General features: G+C 49.4%; 1 protein-coding gene across 11 annotated transcripts in view; it reads left to right on the top strand.

The window, feature by feature from the left end:
- The window catches only part of PITPNM2 (phosphatidylinositol transfer protein membrane associated 2), a 141,977-nt gene extending 121,883 nt beyond the window's left edge, over positions 1-20,094 (top strand). For 6 of the 11 annotated variants that reach the window (XM_072880455.1, XM_072880450.1, XM_072880452.1 and 3 more), the window contains 10 exons: positions 4,292-4,456; positions 6,331-6,534; positions 8,311-8,459; positions 11,282-11,398; positions 12,144-12,260; positions 12,648-12,796; positions 13,467-13,616; positions 13,705-13,888; positions 15,177-15,305; positions 15,582-20,093. In XM_072880455.1, the coding sequence (XP_072736556.1) occupies positions 4,292-4,456; positions 6,331-6,534; positions 8,311-8,459; positions 11,282-11,398; positions 12,144-12,260; positions 12,648-12,796; positions 13,467-13,616; positions 13,705-13,888; positions 15,177-15,305; positions 15,582-15,926 (1,709 nt within the window). In that variant the 3' untranslated portion in view covers positions 15,927-20,093. Of the gene's footprint in view, positions 1-4,291; positions 4,457-5,899; positions 5,971-6,330; positions 6,535-8,310; positions 8,460-11,281; positions 11,399-12,143; positions 12,261-12,647; positions 12,797-13,466; positions 13,617-13,704; positions 13,889-15,176; positions 15,306-15,581 lie in introns of those variants that run through there. The other 5 variants (XM_072880457.1, XM_072880456.1, XM_072880454.1 and 2 more) reach the window with 4 other exon arrangements.
- Positions 20,095-20,100: the final 6 nt, after the last annotated feature.

Raw genomic sequence — 20,100 nt, 5'->3', positions numbered from 1 at the left:
CCCTTCTCAGTGTTCTGCATTGAGAGCTTGGTTTTGCTGCCTTGTTGTCTTTAACAAGCTGACCCTTGCTGTTTACGAGCAGCCCAGTATGTTATGTCGTCATACAGGATGGCAACGTTGCTGACTATTCCAGATAGTCTCTCCCTTTGTCTTTTGAAGATGTAGATGATTTTTAGGTATGCAGTTGCCATGTTGCCTTGTGCTGTGATGTTCTGTAACAAAGCAGAGGGAAAGGATCTGGTACTATTAATTAATCACTTTGGAGGTCACTGATGAAATGCCATTTAGCTGTCATCTGATATTTCCTGCTGTCAGGACAGAGCTTTTAGCAGCTTCTCTGCTCTTTACGTTGTGTGTCAAGAGCACAGTGTGGCCAAGCAGTGCTTGGCTTGACTGTAGCAAGTGCTGAATCCCAGTTCAGCCACTGGACTGCGGGAAATTTCCAGAATCATAAAAACTTATGGACAACAGAAATCTATGTTGCTCTTGATCTCCGGGTAGTGACTGCAGAGTGCCCAGCACTGACCAGTGACTCCAGTGCAAGCAGGGTCTGGCCTGTGCTGAGCAGCTGGCTGGCTTTTCTGTTTTTTTTTTAATTTTTTATTTTTATTGAACTTTCCATAGTTTTGATTGCTTTCAGTATTTCCCGCTTCGGTGCCACAGCTCAGCCTGCAAATAGCACATAGTGAAATCTGCCATTCAGATACCCCAAGGACTTAACGCAGTGCCAGCAGTACATTAGGAGGGTGGCCCAGTGCCGTTCAGTTAGTGGGAAACAATTAGTAGGAACATTGACAAACGAGTCCATAAATGAAAAGGCACAGCACTGAAATGAGTATTAAAGGTCCATAGCTAGGCAAAAAAAAGTTATTTTTGCGTTTTATGTCACCTCTTCTGGAAGCGCAGTTAAATCTCAGTTCATTGCACTGGCCTGACCTGTGCGTGCTGCAGTTCGAGCAGTGGCAGGTCTTGTGCTGGGAGAGAGGGTGCTCAGGGCACTGCTCGAGCCAGGTCTGCTCTTGCTGAAGCTTCCTCGTTTTGATAAAGTCTGCCCTCAGACACGGTACAAAGTACACTTCAGCCAGTGCAGTAAACCAGGGGCACCTCTGTCCTTATCTAGTGACCCAAATGAACAGCTCATCCTGACGAAAGTCTTGCTACTGCTGGTCCTGGTCCGGCCATCCAGCTTCACCCTGGGCTGGAAGTACTTGCCTGAGAAACCTCCCCGCGATTGCCAGGACCTGAGCTGTGGCTGGCGATGCCATCTCCGCAATGCAGAAGATGTGGCCCTTAAGGAGCAGGAGCAGTTGCAGGTGCTGGGGTCAGCCTGTGCCGGTGTGGGAGCACCTGCGACGTCCCACCCTGGTCACAGCGCTCCCTGAGAAAGCCCCCTTGGTTTCAAAATTGCAAGCGCAGTGCTGCACAAGGGATTTGGTGCAAAGAATACATGGAGTTTAGGAAATATGTTATTCGGGGTTTTTTTCTGTGAGTCAAGTCCCAGGGTTTCATCTGGAAGTCGCTGCCACTGCAGCTTCGGAGTCGAGGAAGCTTGGCTGAAAGGGCAGTAATGCATAAAACAGGTTTTCTGTCAATGCTTCCTGCCCTGCCTTTTCCTGGCCCTCGTTTTTCTTAGAAACTGCGCTTTTTCAGGGTGTGTAGCTTGAGAAAAGAGAGAAACACAACAGCGGCCCGAGTGGGCTGGAGCATGGGAGCGAGCGCTGCTGTCGGGCGGCACTTTACCCCCTGCAGAGCAGACTCCTGCCATCAACACGGGCGATACTAAGCTGAACGGTTCAGTAACGCTAAAACAGTTTAGGCTTTCATAGGAGTGAAAATTACTCCTGTGGCGGCACAAGCTAGTATGGTGTTGGAAGGGCTGTTGAGGTTGGGTTTTGCTTCAAACTCAGTGTATTCAAAAACCCCCAGTCAGGCCCAGGAAAGCGAGATTGGCTAAAAAGAGCAAGCCCAAAATACCACTGTTTCTTCCTTTATTCACTTCCCACTTTCTGGGCCCTTGAAAAAGGAGACAAAATTCAGGCAGAGCTAAGTGAAGGCACGCTAATGGAGCTGGAGCCATGATCAACCCAGGCAGCACCACATTTGGCCCGGCCTTTTCTCCTGTGTAGCATTGCTGTTATGCTCTTTAGCGTGTCTTTCAGCTGCTTCCTAATTCAAGCCACAGATATTTTATATTTAAGGGAGAGGAAGAAGTTCAGGCTTTGCTGGTAGGTATTAGTTAAACCTCAGCCTGGCACTTTTCCTAGTGTGGACAAAGCCAAACCTCTCGTTGCATCTGACCAAGTTCAGGGAAGCTGATGGTCGTCATCTGTGTTACAGCCATGTTGGGGCACCCGTTTGATGTGACACAAGGGCATAATTGCAGAAGGATCTTGCAGTCTGTGGAAGCAAGGGAAAGGAGAGGAAGGGGTAACCAGGGAAGAGATGAGAGGGTTGTCCCAGGTCATGCAGCAATGAGAATGAGACCCTTTACCCCTGAGACCTTTGTGGGGTTGAACGCAGCTCCTGGCTTGGCTCATGTTTTTCGAGTACAGCCTCTGCTTGAATTGTCTCCTCTTGCTTGTGCTGGTGCTTTCTGCAGTAAGAAAGCCATGCTGGCCCGGTGGGGCTGGCTGGGTTGCAGATACTGGTAGCAGCCCTGACAGCCAGCAGCTCAAGGCAAGGTGAAAAGAGGAGGAAAGTGCTGAGAAAGTGATGCTGGTAATGGCCTTTCAGGCACAACGTGGGCAGTGTGTGCAGCTCATCATCAGGTCAGGCTCCTGCTAGGGCTCAGATCTTGCAGTCCACGAAGCTTTTACACAGAGCAGCTTGTGGCCTCATTTTCCCTGCAGAGAACAGAACTCTTTTACCAACACTTAGCTACACATTTTCTGCTTCATACATTCACTTTCCCTCCACTGCAGCAGGATTTGTGTGGGCACAGATACTGCTGCTGCGAACTGAGAGATCGGAGGAAGCAAATCAGTAGCCCCAAGCAAAAAAGATCGATGTTAAAATAAACCAGTTGCCAAACAACGCCCTGTGTCAGCTACACACTGGGATGAAATCCAAGGATATCTAAACTGGCTGAAATAGGCAGAGGATGTGGGTGTGTGGGAGTAATGCACTTGTGTTCCCGTGGCATCTACTGCCTGGCTGGGCACAGACGTGTGCCCTGTCTGATACCTGGAATAAAGTTCAGGTGCTGCTCCTCAGGTACAGCAGAGATGGGCAATGTTAAAATGATAGTAAGTAGCTTTGCTTTTGCATAGTGTCATACTGGTGCTGCCTGCTATGAAGTACTTGGTATTGGCATGACAAACCCTCTGCAGTGCAGGATCTTGGGATATCCCATGGACACTTAATTCAGCCTCGTAGCATCCACGGAGGGGAGAAAACTGAAATGCAGAGATTTTATCGTGCTTTTCAGCATCTCTCGGTTTGCCAGTCCTGAACATATTAGGTCCATTTCTCTCCAATACACGTATAAGGTCCATGTGAGCATGACTTTAAATCCTCCTTTTCTGTATTTATGTACTAAAGGGTTAGGCCACACTTGGTAAGCCCCAGGCTGGGATCTAAAAATCCAGACTTGCACATTGTACAAAAGAAGCTCTGTTTTCACAGAGACTGAGCACTCTCCGATCCACCAACACCGATTGGAGATGTAAGCGCTCAGCACCAGACTCCTTTCTTTCAATAGCCCTTACTTCAGTTTAACAAGTGTTGGCTGTATCCATTAGCAATAAAATACAAGTTCAAATTTAGTCCCTGCCAGGCATGAAAATGTTTTCTTGATTTTTTTTTCTTTTTTTTTTTTGCATTAATGCTTCTATCTTGGAGATGTTCGTTTAAATCTAAATGTTTCAAGAAAACAAATATACCCTTTCTAAGGTTGTTTCTTGTTGTTCTCCTTACCTTGGTTATTTTGTCTTGATGTGAATATATGAAGTTGTGTATATTCACATTTTTGTGTATGACACATGCTTCTGTTATTGCTGCTTGAATAAGTCTGCCTGGATTTTTCTTTGGAGTTTTCAGTTTGTTTTTTGAGCTACTTATTTTGCTTCTCTCAATCAAAGACTGCTCCTCCAGCCACATGTCTCTTTGCCTGCTGTGGTGTTTGCTTTCTTTTCAAACCAGAGCTCCGATGAAATGTTTTTTTCATTCCAATCAGTTCTGAAAGGTTTTTGCATCTACCAACCTTGTTTGCCTTCTTCCTCCCCTCGAGTTCATCTTGCCCAGCCTCTGTCTGTTGGTCTAATATTTTGATTTCCCTGTTTCAACTTTGTAGCAGATGTTGTTCAGTCTCATGGTGCCGTCTTCATGGAAAGCGCGTCCCTGTCCACCCCCATTTCAGCCCCTCAGTTCAGGGGCTTCCGGAGAGCCAGTGAGATCAGCATTGCCAGCCAGGTCTCAGGAATGGCAGACAGTTACACTGCTTCCAACATAGCCAACAGTAAGTGTTTCACCCCCTCCGAGACTACCGCTCGCTGCCGCACCGCTCTCTCAGCACCACGCACCGGGCCAGAGCCATGCAGCTTCTGTCTGTCTGGGGTTATACTTTCCGTTTATAACAAAAATTTTGAATTATTCCTTCTTCACCCAGTTTTGTTGTAGGCAGTGCCACGTGTTATCGTATCCGCTGGAGGAACAGATTATGTATTTGATTGTAATACAGGGGCCACTGCTGTGTTATGCGTGTTGGACTGTGCTGGTGATAAATGGTTAAGAAGAAAATGATAATTGATGAGTCTGAGTACCATTTGGCTGCTGTGCATGGTGAAGATTAATCCAAAGGGATGTTTCTGTGCTGCCATTGATAAGTCGTGCAGAACTGGTAGGGATCAGCACTGCCGGATTGATAATGCAGGATGTGGCATGTGGCTTGATGCAGATCACTTAAATGTGGTCCACAAAAATGGGGACGAGTAAGCCCCTCTGTAATGCTGAAAAGGAGAATCAGGCTTGGGTTATTTATTACTTTGCATTAGCAATTCAGCTCTTCTGGAGCCCGCAGGGCAGCTCAGAGAGTCAGCCAGTTATGACCCATATCCCAGAGCTGCATGAGGAATAAAAGGGGTTTTTTGTTATTTTTCCCAAGACCTGTATAACTTCCCAGCTAATACAGTGGAGAACAAGAGCCTCTGTTAATGGTTCAGCCCCTTCTTCATTTCAGCTGAAGTGTGAGATTAACAGTCTGTGTCCTCTGGGACCTCTGATAACTCAGATGGAAAACGGCTGAAAACCAAACAAAAAACAACAGCGACAAAAAAACCCCTTGTCCCAGAAGGTGGCAAAAATTTAGAGATACTCCATTCCTGGCATGTTAGACTACAGGGCTATGAACGACTCACTTCATAATTAATTGCTGAGGTTAATAACGCTCCCTGAGGCAAGTGTTAGCTGCTGAAGGTCAGGGGCTGTCGTAACTTCTTGCCCTGTTTGAGGCGACACTTGGCAGCAGAAATAAATTACCTGTGCTCTGACAAACAAGGTTTTCTTTCCCAAAGCACATCCGAGAGCTGACGCCGCACTCCCCGAGTGCATTCTTATGTTTGTCCTGGTAAGACATCTTGCCAAGCACTTGCTAAATATTAATCTGCTTTGGAAGAAGGCTCCTGGGGGAGAAGGTGTTTGTTTTGTGCTGGTTTCACACCCACGGAGAGCTGCCGAGCTCGGCCAGCTAGGATGGGAAGCGGGGGATGGCGATTGTTCTTTATGAAGTGTTTACGCCGGGCTGATGCCTAAAGGCCCGCCTGACGCTACGGAGGGATCCTGCCTCTGCGAGCTGACAGCAGGATCAGGCCCACGCAACGCTTGCCTCTCTTTGCTTTCCCCGCGCTCTCGCTGATTATTTAGCTTCTGGTTTGTGTAATTTATTCCTTCACGCACTTCACAGCTGTCAAAACCTGTTTCTGAGATTGGAGAGGAAGAGTCCAGCCCCGGCACGGGCTGCGCACGCACCCTGACCCCATGGGCAGCCTGCCCCAAGGCCTGTCGCAGCTCCTTCCTTCGCCTCCTGAGTGCCGACGTGTCCTCTGAGCCCTGGCTCTGGCTTTGCAGCTCTTGCGCTCGACCTTATTAGCACGGTGGTAATTCGAAGCTGCAGCACTGAGGGTTGGATGTGGTCCATGCTTATCCCACAGGGAGAGCCGGAGGAAGTCCAGGGGGGCCAACAAAACCATGGCTCCCTCCCGGGAGCCTACCCTAGGGTGCAGCTTCCCTTGCACTGCAAATTTCTGCAGGATGAAAGTGGCGTTGCCTGCAGCATGTGTATGCTGTAATAAGAAGTGTGATTTCTGCTATTTTTTATTTTATTTTTCCTTTTAGAAACCAAACACAACTTTAATCATTGTAGAGGGTTTAGCCTTCTGTCCCAACTTGCCCTCCCTCACAAATCCCCTACCCAAACCTCATCCAAGAGACGTAGGCAGCATAAACATGAAATCCCTTCGAAGGGAAGAAAGCTCAAAGGGCCATGGAGTCAGGCTGCAGACTGTGCTCTTCGGATACCCGACCTGGACATCAAGACAGGTATTCTGGAGAGATCCACTCCGGTCGACCTCTTTTCTCATTCGATAGTCACAGAACTTCACAACAAATCTATGCGCTTTCACTGAGGCACTTGCAACTTCTGATTGCATTTTAACAAGTATTTCTGTCACTTTGCTCCAAAGATTGATCGTAACACAGCTAACAACTTGGCAAGAGCAGGAGTTCTTATGGGCAGAGCTGTGGGGACAACACTTCTGCCTCCACCGCTGTCTTTTGAGCATGGAAGAGTAAATCCTGTCTGCTTCCTACAAAGAATCTGAAATTACCCAAGCTGGGGACTTGCATGAGAAATGAAAGGTTGGGACATGACCAGGAGCTGCCAATTTGGAAGACAGAGTCAGAAATGGCTGCGAGGAGGTGCCTATGTGCTCTGGAAAAGCCAAGTTGATCCATCAACGCCCTCCTCCTCCTTCCCATGGCTCTTCAGAAAAGCAAGGGCCATTAGGATGAGGGTGGCCTGGGCACTCAGCACAGCCAGGGCTGGGCCACGGGGGTGTGCTGGTGCCATAACCCTCTGCACATTGCTGTGGTGGGAGCTTTGTGCAGGTCGCTGGAAGGAGCTGGTGGGTCCATTTTTTCAGCTCAGCATCTGTGCTCGTCACCAACTAGATTTCCCTGTTAACAAGAGGGGTTTGTTGGATCATACCTTATACCTGGCAGCTCTCCTGGAAGCCCATAAAAAGGGAACATTGTCACAGAGAAAAACCAAGCTTGAGAAAGCCCTTGTCAAAGTCCCAGCTTGCAACCTGCATGCAAACGCAGCTCCTCCTGTTGCTCTCTTGATCTGATCCATCTTCTCTTTCCATTGCTGCTTTTCCAGGCCAGAGCGTGTGGGGATTGAGGACTCCTCGCTGCTGGGAGAGCAGCCCACGCCTTTGGGGTCTGAGGCTTTGGGCTGAGACGTGCTCATTGCTAGGGAGTCAGAAAGGATGTGCACATGGGCAGAGTTCAGGGCAGCGTTGAAGTGTGGTGGTGTCCCATGGGTGAATGGTGGCTGTCGGTCACCTGTGTGCAAGTTGTTGACTCCCTGGGGGAGAAACTCTTCTGCGTTGTCTGTAACCTTGCCCACCCAAGTCCCAGTGTATTTTTCAGTCCCATGTGTAATGGAGTCCCAGCGCCCCTGGACACTTTTCTTGTTGGCCGCTGCAGAGGCTGTGCTCCTGGGGAGGCTGGGCTGGACGTCTTGGTTGCCTGCAATGTGGTAGCCCTGAAGGGCAACCAGGACTTGTTGGGGACTACCAATCCCAGCAGCACATGCTGTAGCACCATGCCTTGTGGTGCCTTTTAGCATCTCACATGAACTCCCAGTATTTGGATCCTCTTTAGTGTGGACAATATCTGGATGTTAAAGAGTCTTTTATTCCTTGATGAAAGCTAAAGCAGTTGGATGCAGGGCTGGAGATGGCCTGGTCATGTACTGTGGTGAGCAGAGCACACACCCTTCCTCCCACAGCTCCAGGGAGATGCTTTTCTGTCTTATGATTTGGCACGTGGATTCCCAGGCTCATTGCACATGAGCCTTGGACCCCTTCCCTGCGGTCTGGACTAACAGCTAAATAATACCTGCCCTCTAGTGCCTTCTTATTTGCTTAAATAAAGGAGAGCTCAAGTGGTGGTGTCCCTGTGTGTTCCTCCCTTGGTTTGAGCGAACACTGTGCACCTGGAGCGAGGAGCCAGAGCCTCGAAATACTGTTTATGACAGAGGCCGTGTGTGCCTGTGAACCCCCTTTGTCTGAATGAGTCTTTTGCTTCTAGTTGCTGCCAAGTGGTGGGGAACCAAAAGGATTGACTACGCTCTCTACTGTCCTGACGCTCTGACGGCTTTCCCAACGGTTGCTTTGCCGCACCTCTTCCATGCGAGCTACTGGGAGTCCACAGACGTTGTCTCCTTCCTGCTGAGACAGGTACAGTCGTCATCCCTACCCTGATCTCCCTTGGGCTGAAAAATATTTTGGGCTCTTTGTTTTTTCCACTGCACCTTCCATAACTCTCATTGATGTGTAGAGATGAAAAAATACCCTTTGCCACTGCAGGTCCATTTTCTTCGCCGCCTTTTTGTTCCTCATCTGTGGTGTTAGAGCTGCACACATGCAAACTTCACAGATGTGTGCTGTCACACCTGGTTAGTTTGGGTCTGGGTTTTATCATCGGAACAGGTTTCAGATGGGCTTGCCATAGAGTGAGCCCAGGGCCGTTTCCTATCAGATCGCAGTGGCAAAAGTCGATGGCACTTGTTTCTTGAAGTGAGCTGTTCTCTGTGTGTGCGAGTTTGGATCTCAAGTCTGAAACTTAAACTTCTTGATGTACAGACAAAAATAGCACCAAATACAATAAAACCAAAGGAGAAGTTTTGTATGAATCTGACATGACAGGGTTGGGCTCTCCATTTTGGCTTTCTAAGTTATTGTGGTCTCCTCTAGGAACTCAGACCATCGTCACTGCATTGGAATTTAGCCTTCGTTCCTCCAGTACAAAGCAGTTTTCCTGGGGCTAGGTAAATGGGGATTGCTGGTGTCTGGAGTCTGACATCTCAGACTCTATCAACCTGTGTTTGGCCTGAGATTTAAATTTACTGTTTAAAATGTGTTTTCCCTAAAATAAATATTTTTTCCTTCAGTTCCTTGGGGATGAGGGGGAGTTGTTTGCCTTACAAAGTATGAACCCCCCAAGGAATGGAACTTAGAGCACAAAACTGGAAAAAAACAAAACTAAAAGCAACTCTGCGGGTTTTGTTGCCCACTTCGGCACTTGGGTTTGCTCAGCTGTTAAGCTGTCCCTGCTCTCTTCCAGCCTCCTCGACTGCAGCTCTCAATTATTTATGATTCCGTTGGCAAACTTTCTTTCAGTGCTATCTTCCAAGTAGTGTGGGAACTATAAACAACAGAGATGTCAGTACTGGTGGCAGCTGAGCAGTAGCGATAATCCAGTGAGACCCTTTCTTCCCAGGCTGTATCTACCCCAGCGAGACATCTCTGTGCTTGCATACACCTTGCCGGATCAGCTGCTGTGAAACCCCAGCCCCACATCGAACTCAGCCTAATGGGGCTGAAGAGAAAGAGAGAGAGAGACAGACCCGTAATTGTGCATGAGTGGGAACAGTCACGACGGTCTCATATGCAAAATGCTCCACTCATGAAATAGCCAATTATTCAGGATTCAGCCCAAACCTGGATCTGTAGCACAGCGTGGTGCTTCATATCTTGTGACTTGAGGTACCTCTCCATCCATTCAAACCCTGCTGGTACCTGCCTTGTGAGTCTGGCAGCCCCCTTCCCTGATGCCTGTCTCTACTTACTCGTCTCTGCCTTGACACCAGGGTTTTTCTCATTCCCTGTCATCTTGCTGTCCTTCTGAAGCACCACACCACTTCTTTCCCCTAATAAGGACTTGTTTCTAATCGCCTTTGAAAGTTATCTCTGGACAAAATGTAAAAGCAAGCTGTTGAATAGTTTTAGCCTCCAAAGATTAAATCTTGTTAAAACAAGCCCAAATAGGACTCGAATAGATTCCTGATTTAAATAATTTTCAGTAAAACTTGTTATTTTGTTTACCTTGGATTTCCATGAACTCCCTCCTCAGCAAGCTCATCCTCCCTGGGGTCCTTTTTCCATTTCCCTTGAAGAAAAACAGCTTCAGCTCTGCAAAGCGAGCTGGCCTGTGTCAGACCACTACAGCCTGGGTCAGCTGGAGAGCTGCTGACCACACAAAATATGTTCAAGATCTTGTAAAAGAGCCTACATTTAAGAGGCTCCTTAATTTTTTGGAGGGATGGGGTCACTAAGGACTACTGCCGATTTTGGAGTTCTCTGTGCAGGGTCATCTCCCAGTCTTACAGCAGCCTTTGAGATGTCCCCTCACCTTTTGGGGTCTGTGGTGTTATTCTTCCCTTTGCCTTCCAGAGCTTAAAAGCAGTCTAGGTAGGATCTAATCCTGCTTCTCCATCCCTGCCCGCACCCTGGTGACAGGCAGTAGTTGCCTCCAAAGGCTGGCTGATGGGCATCACCTTCCCCCTCTGATCCTCGCTCTGGTGCAGCGACATCCCACCAGCACGAAGTCCTTGAGCTCTGTCAACCTTGGAGATGAGGCCAGGATGGACGGACACCCTGGGCACTGCCTTGCATGTGGCCGAGCCGGACCCCTGCGTGCCTCCACCAGGGTCAAATCAATAGTTTTGTTTCCTCTCAAAATGAGGAGCAAAAGCCATGGGACAGGAGCAGTCCAAAATGTGTTTAAATAGAAATAAGGACTGAGCTGAAGGGATGGCACCTGTCGGCATGAGGCTGGTCAGAGCAGCCGGTGCTAGATCTGTTACGGGAATGTCAGAAAACGTGCGTTTGAGGAGACTGGTCCCTTGCAGACCGTGGGAAGAGACTATTGAATGCCTTGAGGAAGGGCAGATATCTAAGTGCAGAGCTCATCCTGCTGCGTTTGAGTCAGTTTTGTACCTCCTGACAATCTAAATAAGCTGCGTCCCAGCCAGGATTAAGTCAGCGCTGGCCGCAGGCTTTGCTAGTTCGGAAGAGACCACTTGTCCTTTCAATGAAGGGAGCAGCCTGTAAAACCTGCAAGCTGACAAGCCAAACACCCGGCAGGTGAACTCAGGCCACCTCTGTCCAGGCATTGCCCTTAGTCAGCGCTGGCTCGGGAGATGCAGAACAGCGTGGGCAGGAGGAGGGGGCTCGCTGTGCAAGTGGGTGATGTGTCGGTGGGATCTGTCCTCCTGCAGGTGATGAGGCATGAGAACTCGAGCGTTTTGGAGCTGGATGGGAAGGAAGTGTCTGTCTTCACCCCCTCCAAGCCCCGCGAGAAGTGGCTCCGCAAGAGGACACATGTGAAGCTCCGGGTAAGGGTTTTTGAGGGCTGCAGCAGGGGGAAGCGCTGTCCTGTAGAGGGGTTTTGATTTGGGCTGCAAGAACGGCACTGAAGGTGGCCAGCGTGGGCACAGCTGTGTCCGTCCACAGCAGAGACGGAGGATCACGTTGCACTGCTGGTACATAGTAGTGATTACATCCTACCCGTGTAGTTGTGAAAGAGCAACCCTAAAGATCTGTACCAGCAAAGTCTCCTCTTGGCCTTGAATCTATGTAAAATACAGAAAGCGTTGGCTTTGGGTCAGGGAGACGGAACGTCTTTCCAAGTCCAATAACGCAAGTTCTGTGCTCAGTAAATGCCCTTCGCTCCCAGGAAATGTCTCCAGTTCCCGAAAGAGGGCAGTTCTCTGCTAAAGCTGAAACAACGTCAGCAAATTTCTCTGGCAGCTGTTTGTATTGCCTCTTAAATCCGAAGTGAAAGAGTTAATAGACTGTATCAGAATTGCACATACAAACTGCTATTGAAATTGTCTCTTCAGCCACGTACACTCAAATCCATGCCATCAATGCGGGGCACAGGGTCTCACCTCTGCCACAGGTCAAATTCTTTTCTAAAGCTGAGAGCTGTGGGTGGAGTGGAGGGGGGAATGGCACAGAGAAACCCATGCTCCAATTTGTCTGGTTATATTTGGCATTTCCCTGTGAGGCTGTCCATCGCTGCAAACTTTTTTCTTTCCTTTTTTTTTTTTTTTTCCCTTTCTCTCTTGACTTGTGCAGAACGTCACAGCCAACCACAGGATAAACGACACCATCGCTAATGAAGAAGGGCCCCAGACCTTAACTGGAAGGTTTATGTACGGTCCGTTAGATATGGTCACGCTCACAGGAGAAAAGGTACTGTGTCTGCTCTGGGGGTTGTGCACCATGGGGTGAAAAGTGTGGGGGACAGGGACAGAGGCAGCGCTGGTCGGTGCTCCCTTGGTTCCTGATGGGGTTTGCTACCTTTGCGTCTTGGCCAGGTTCCCCTGCTCAGACTTGTGTGGTGCCTCCTACCAGCAGCAGCGTTCATCGTGGAGGTCTTTACCACAGAGGCCAGGTTTCATTCCAGCATCCTGATGATTGGGTGTTTCTCAGCTCGGATCTGTGAAGTGCAGAGGGTGGAAGCAGGACCGAACCCTGCTGCCATCCAAAGGGGCTTGGGTGGAAGGTCCCCGTGCTTGGCCTGTTCTACTTGTCTGTGTCTTTGATGCTGTTGTTGACCCAGCCTTGCTGTCTTCCCAGGTGGACATTCACATCATGACCCAGCCGCCATCAGGAGAGTGGGTTTACTTTGACACAGAGATCAGCAACAGCAGTGGCAGGATTTCTTATGTCATCCCTGAGAACCGGCGCCTGGGCATTGGCGTGTACCCTGTCAAGATGGTGGTCAGGTGAGGTACCTTGGGGTGCCGGGCTTAGTTTACAAGAGGAACAAAAGTGGAATCTGATGATTATGGTCCCTCCTTGTGGGGTGGCTCTGATTGTTGGGTGGGTTCAGAGCCTGGTTTGCCAGCAACAGGGACAAAGCCATTTGTACTCTACAGCTGTAAGAGGAAGATCCACGGTTTATTCTGACTCCGACATCATCAACAGGATGCAGGAGCAGGCCTTCTGCACCACAGACGCATGGCCTTGCGGTCATCTGCAAAACTGCACAACTGAGCATATTTTAAAGACCATAAACTTGTCCTTGAGGGACAGAACTTTGTACTCGTGATAATTCACAGCCCAGAGGCTCCAGCTCAGGTCCAATTGCTGGTGTTGAGCTCTGGAAGGGGGAGGAGAGGACCATCTTTTCAGTGGTGAACCCAGCAATGGTTTTCTGGGGGTATTTTTTTGAGTTGCTGACACCAGGGCTCCAGTGTGCTATTTCCAGACCCACTTTAACAGAGGCCTTCATGCCGTTCCTGTCACTGCTGTAACTGAGGGTGGCATTGCTGTTAGAGGCTTTGGCCTGGATTTGGGTGCTGCTTTGGGCTTGTGATGTGCTGCAGGACTCGGTGATACCTCCTGAAAGTACCTCTGTATCTTGATGCCTATAAATACCTGCATCCCTTTCAGGGGTGACCACACGTATGCAGACAGCTACATCACAGTCCTGCCGAAGGGGACGGAGTTTGTGGTGTTCAGCATCGACGGCTCCTTTGCAGCCAGTGTATCCATCATGGGCAGTGACCCCAAAGTCCGTGCTGGAGCTGTCGACGTTGTAAGGTCAGCGTCAGGGGCTGGGGCAGTGGGTCTGCTTTACCCTGGCGTTGCTCTAGGTCTGCAATCCGTTGACTTGTGGCTTTCCTTCTAGGCACTGGCAAGACCTCGGCTACCTCATTATCTATGTCACGGGCCGCCCCGACATGCAGAAGCAGAGGGTGGTAGCGTGGTTAGCACAGCACAACTTCCCCCATGGGATCGTCTCCTTCTGCGATGGGCTCGTTCACGACCCACTGCGGCACAAGGCCAACTTCCTGAAATCCCTCATCACAGACGTAAGCCTGGGTCTGCTGAAATATGATCATAGCACGGGTTTAGATTGCTCCTCGTCCAAGTGCCCCTGTCAGCACCAGTCTCTTGGCAGCAGTGTGACCCGCAGTGGAAGATAAATCTGTTCATTTTATTTTCATCCTTCCATTGTTCTACAAAAGTGTCTACGCTGTTAAATTGTCATCTCTGCTCTGCGCTGGTCCATTTTATCACTGGTTCTTCCAACACCAAATGCCTAATGAAACAGAGGCAGCAGTGCCTCCCTTCCCCACACGTGCACTTTTTTTACCTGATTGGTGGCTTTCTGGCTGCCTGTGGTGTAACCATCAGGCCAGAGAGGGCATGGAGCTGCTGCAGAAATGGCCTTGCACCACCCAGCCTTGACAGGAGACTCCACAGAGCATCTTCCCAAGCATTCGACCCCAGGGAGGGCTTAATGTTGCTCAGCCCAGAGCCTCAGAAAAGCTCCACATAAAACAAGATTTTCTCTGTCTGGCAAGCGAAGGAACTGCCAGTGTCCGAGCACTTGTGCCCTGCCTTGAACAGCAGGGAAACCCCTCGTTAACTCTTGAACTCTCGTTTCAGCCCATCACAGTGGTGGGAGCAGCTGGCCCTTACTTGCTGCCTGCTCTCCCTTGTCCTCCAGAAGAACAAGTTTGTGACCAGGGCCAGAGATTTCCTTTCCATCTCCCTGTCCTGCCCACGGCTCCAGGGACAAAGCCGGCCAGTCTGTGGTGGCACCAGTGTCCACACCTCCGCTGCCAGCCCCTGCTTCAGCCCACTAAGAAAGAGGTTGGCCAGGAGCTGCTCTCTGCTCGGAGTGGAGGCAGATGAATCCCTGAAAAGCAGCATATTTTGCCCCCTGTCCCTTCTCCCTCTGCCCAGCAGAGTTAAACAGCAGAATTGCATGCAGCAGCATGGCTGGCAGAGGGGAAGGCTCCACGCTAATAACTACTGCACGGGGGGTTGCAAACCGCTCCTCTCCCCCAGTGACAAGTAGGCAGTGAAGTGTGCGGTGCCCCTGCCCCCCGCAGACCTCAAGGAAAGGCTGTGGTTCAGCAAGCAGAGATCTGCTTTTGTATTGCCATTACTCCTCTTGTTCTGGCCTGTAAACATGCCCAGCTCTGTTAATTAGAGCTTTGCACAGCGGTGCATTATCCAGCTGGAACTTACATAAGTTACTGACCTGAGAGTCCCACAAATGCTATTTAAAAAAAAAAAAAAAAGCCCTGCCTGTTGAGCAGCACGGGGCACCCATATGTTCTGACCACGTGTTGCTTTCTCTCCCCGCAGCTCCACATGAGGATCCATGCGGCATATGGATCTACTAAGGACATCTCTGTGTACAGCTCCATCAGCCTCCCACCCACGCACATCTACATCGTTGGCCGACCCACCAAGAAGCTGCAGAGCCAGTGTCAGGTAGGAGCCTGCTTCTCTGAGTCGTGGAGGTGCTGCCAAGGGCCTCCCATAGGAGGGCGATGGGAATTTGGTCACCTTAGAACTGGTGACTGAGCTAGTGTTTGCCAAGAGGACACGAACTGTCCCACAGACCAGGACCCATCACATCTGAGTGGCTCCGTGTCTTGTACATCACCCCAGAGAACCTCGTACAGCAAATGCGTTTGGCTGCCAGTGGCTATCAGGGAAACGTGTCCCATCCCTCTAACACCTGCCCTCATGCCTCTTGTCTTGCAGTTCATCACGGAGGGGTACGCAGCCCACTTGGCCCAGCTGGAGTACAACCACCGCTCGCGCCCCGCCAAGAACACCACACGCATGGCGCTGCGGAAAGGCAGCTTCGGGCTGCCCAGCCAGACCGAGTTCCTGCGCAAGAGGAATCACCTGCTGCGGACTATCTCCTCCCAGCCTTCGGCCACCGGCAGCAGCACCAGCTACCGTCCCGAGCGCACCCAGAGCCAGTCCGACAGCGACAAGGAGAGGGACAGGGAACGCAGCCAAAGAAGCATGAGCATTGCCACGGGGTGCTGGGGCCGGAGCACAGCATCCCGGCTGGAGTCTGGCCTCTTGGGGCAGAAGTAGCCAGGCCAGAGCCAGTGACTGTCGGCTGCAGCCACCGGAGGAGAAAACAAAAGGAAAGAGGGACGAGGCCGGCGTTACAGGCTGGAAGGGTAAATATGGTGCTACTCTAATAACATCATGGTATTCTGGGAAGAGACGGGATGTTTCCCATGCAGAATGTGCAGGCCTTGCAGCGGGAGCGTCAGGTTTGTGCAGCATGAGCCCAAGGAACAGCTGGAAATTGGGGGGGGAAAAGTCTCCAGGTCAAGATCGCGCTCTCTCCTGCCTCCTTCTCTTATCCAGGTTTAGTGACTGTAAATACGTGCCTCCTCGCCTTGTTAGCCATCGCTCCGATACGCGTGACCGAGTGCTGTCCTCAGAGCCACAGGAACAGGGGATGAGGCTGGGGGAACTTGTTCTTGGTTGTCACAGGAGTCAGACTGAGGTGCTCTGCCGGTGCCAGCACGGGTGAGCTGGGGTTCGATAAGCATGCTGTATCCCTGCGCAGACAGCCCCAAGCGAGGGATTTATCGTGGGCTGTGCCAGGCAGAGCAACCGAGAGCTTTACCTGTACAAAGAGCTTCAAGTTCAGCCACTTTCCCAAGGAGTACAGGCAGTGGCAAAGCATAAAGATGGATCGATGCTGTTGGTAGAGGCAGAATGTCGGCAGATTCACGCCCAAGAAAGCGGGGTCGTTATTACTGTTATTTTTTAAAGAGACCTTTTAGAAGCCGATGGAATTTAATGTGTTGACCTGTTAAAAGAGGAATACGAGCTATTTTGTTTGAGCTGTTACAAACCTCAGACACTTAATTTGCTGTTAGTCTCCAAATATTCTCGCTATATATTAATTTCCAAAAGTAACCACCGTATATTTGGAAGCGGCTGAAGGCACTCAGCAGCTAGATTGCATTGCAGTTCTTCTCATCCAAATGCAGGGTCTGACTCTCTCAACACCCACCTCTGAGACGTTTTCTTCTTCCCAGGTTCTCTCCAAGTTCAGTAGCAGCTTTCATGGGAACTAGACTCGCTTCTTTTACCTGTAGTTACTGAACTGTAAAAACCTCATTGTTTTTTGCACTGATGATTTTTAGAATGGAAACCTGTTACCATCTCATGTAGCTACACCTAACTGTTTGTAGTGCATGACAATGAAATATTGCTAAGCCAGGGTGTGTGTGTATATATATGCATATACATATGCACACACACATATATATATGTATATATTTAAAAAAAAAAAAAAATCTGTGCAGAAGTTTTTCCAGCAGTAAGGAGACTGTAAGGAAGTGTGCCAACAATGTCAGGAAACCTTAAGAAAAGGCCATATCTTAATTTTCCTGGTGTGTTTCTCAGTGGATGTGCCTGAACTGATGGTTTGTGCGCTGCTGGAGCGAGCTGGGGCTGGGTGAGTGGCAGAGGGGAGCCTCCGGTGCGCAGGGCGAAGCGCTCGCTGCTGGCTGGCACCCCCGGTGACACCAAGACGTGCGCGGTACAGGACCGGGAGCGTGTCACTCTGCAGCAGTGGAGGAGAACAGTGCCTAGAGCGAGGCCTTGCCAAGCAGCCCCTTAGTCCTGTCCCTCCCAGGTCAGCCTGGCCCCGGTGAAGGGCCCGGTTCCCTCCTTGCACACATCTCCCGGGGCGGAGGGGCATCCACCCCGGGGGTCCGGGTTGCCCATTTACAGACTCCAGTTGGCCTCTTTCACGTGGAGATTTTATAGTCCTACCGAGCTCCCCAACTATGTGTAACCCTGCTTTCCCCCACCACACTTTCCGGTCTTTATATCACTTTCTACTTATGAGGATCTTATTTATAACAAAGAATTTTTTAGACTGGCTGCTTCATTTTATTAACTGTTTCAATATGAAGTGCAGGACGGCCGCACTGAGACACACAGCACTGTGAACGCTGCTCTGCTAATTGGCTCTGGGCCACGGTAGGCAAATCTAACTCATCAGACATCCAAGGTAGATCTCACGTGTTCGTGGCACTGGAGGGCCGAAGCGGAGGCAGAGGAGGGACAGTGCGGAGCTGCCGATGGCGTCCGAGCCGGTGGAGTGCTCAAACCCAGCTGCCTGCCCGCTGCCCAGTGCATCTCCCACATCTTGCAGCCTGACTGCAAAATGTTTAACCGCTTCTCTTTGATAATTATTGAATTACAGAATGTATCTGATTACTTTTGTTACTGAAAACTGACTTCCCTTTCTGCCGACTCAGCTTAGCTCTCTCTGAATGTACATCCAGAGCTTACTGGGTTTAAAAACAATGTGAATTGTCCCCCCCCCAGCTTTTCGCTAGTCGAATGTTACACCAAACAGATGCCATCTGAGTAGGAAGCCAAGCCACAATCCATCCTGTGAAGTCACCAAACCACATCACAAAATTTCTGCAAATTTGGATATGGCCTTTGCAAAATTCAACTTCCCTCCAAGTCCACAACCAAGGCATGATATGTACATTTTCCAATGCTGACAAGATGTTCACATTTTCTTATGTGTAGATAGTGTAAAACAGAGGCGAATGTAAATGTTCAACATAAAAAGTGGATATATAAAATTGAAAGTTATTTATTTATGTAGAGGAAAAAAATGTCTGGAGGGACTGGAACCTTCAGGGTTTATTAATATTTAAAAATGTAGCTTTTTGTTTCAGGCATTATGTACAAAGCAATTATTTTATGGACCAAGTTTAATGTAACTGTCAATTAATGCAGAAGTGCAATATTATACTCACCTCTCCATCACGTCATGTTTTAAACAGCTACTAACCAGTTAGACTGACAATCATAGTACCTCCGTCCTCATCCTTTGTTGAGCTTCTTGAAACGTGCCCGGGTCCTTTCCCTGCCCCCCATCTGTTGGCCACTGTACGGATCCAACACAGAGAAGCAATTGTAGAGCAGGACCTTTATTGCTGCAATAATACCAGATGAGGTGGGTGTAGTTACCGGGAAATATGCCAGTAAGTTTTTCTCTACCGATTCAGTCCATCATAGTCTACATCAATCTATCCTCAGCCGCCCCCATCTGGCACTCGTCTATCTGAAGCAAAGATCAACATGCTACTCACTCAAAGAACAATAGCAATAGTTTAACTCTGTGTTTATCACCTGTTTGTTCCAAGCTGTTTTGGAGAGCAATGCATGACCCGATGCCTTTCCACGTGTATGGAAGAGGATCCGTTTGGATGCGGTGAGGGAAAGATGAATGTATATTCCACCCTTACTAAAGGGGCACTGTCAGGTTAAAGACCTAATTTATCTTTGTTACAAATAACTTGTTTGCTTCAAAATGAAAGAATATCAAGTTTGTTGTGCTCCTCCCTATCGCCGTTGTCCGGGCAGCCATCGGCGCAACCGGCGACAGTCGTGCTGCTTCTGCTGCAGCCCACGTCCTGTTCTCTCACACTAGCACAATACAGCCCGCGCTGTGCAGGCTGCCTCGGCTTTTTTTTTTTTTATTGTTTCCATGGGAATTAAACTCTGCTGTGGAACTCAGATTTTTTATAAAAAGCAGCTTTTTATATTACTGCACTATTGGGCCAGACTTTCTACCTGACACTGTCCCTTTAAAGTCTTTTAAAAATAAAAAGAGGAGCCCATGCATTCCCTCCAACTTGTTTTCCTGGGTTTGCTAGATCACTCAGTCAGATGAGGCGAAATTCTAATACCAAAAACGTTTACAGTGTCCGATACGCGAGCCGAGAGCAGTAACTAGCCAAAGGGTTACTAACAAACTCCCGCTCCGCCCAGCAGCCGCTGTGCTTGCTGTAGCAGCCCCTTCTTCAGGTATCGCCACCGTTTGCTGCATTTCCTATTAGTTCTAGAAGCCTTACGGTCCCCTCCCTGTCCTCAGCACCCTCTGCCTGTTGATACCCTCGACTGTCAATTTTATATTCCGACGATGTTAGTTGTATTTTATTTATAAAAAATTGCTTTAGGGGTAACAGACGTGTGTGTGTGGGGAACCACTGGAGGGCATGCCCGAGGGCGCCGGCAGCCGTGCTGGGTACGCCCCTGTGTGTACAGTACCGTGCCGATGACTCGCTTGTGTGTGACAAACCTTCTGTACAACTTCCTTCTCCTCCTTGCTGTTAGTGCATCGTTCCAATGCCTGGGTGTGCTTTGTGTACAGTATCATTGTGAGTTACACAGATTAAAGAAATGGGAAGGCTCTTCTCTGTCTGCTTTTTTT

The sequence above is a fragment of the Ciconia boyciana genome, chromosome 15 (assembly GCF_034638445.1).
Source record: "Ciconia boyciana chromosome 15, ASM3463844v1, whole genome shotgun sequence".
In the NCBI taxonomy this organism is placed as follows: domain Eukaryota; kingdom Metazoa; phylum Chordata; class Aves; order Ciconiiformes; family Ciconiidae; genus Ciconia; species Ciconia boyciana.
This window is presented reverse-complemented; position numbering and strand designations above follow the sequence as displayed.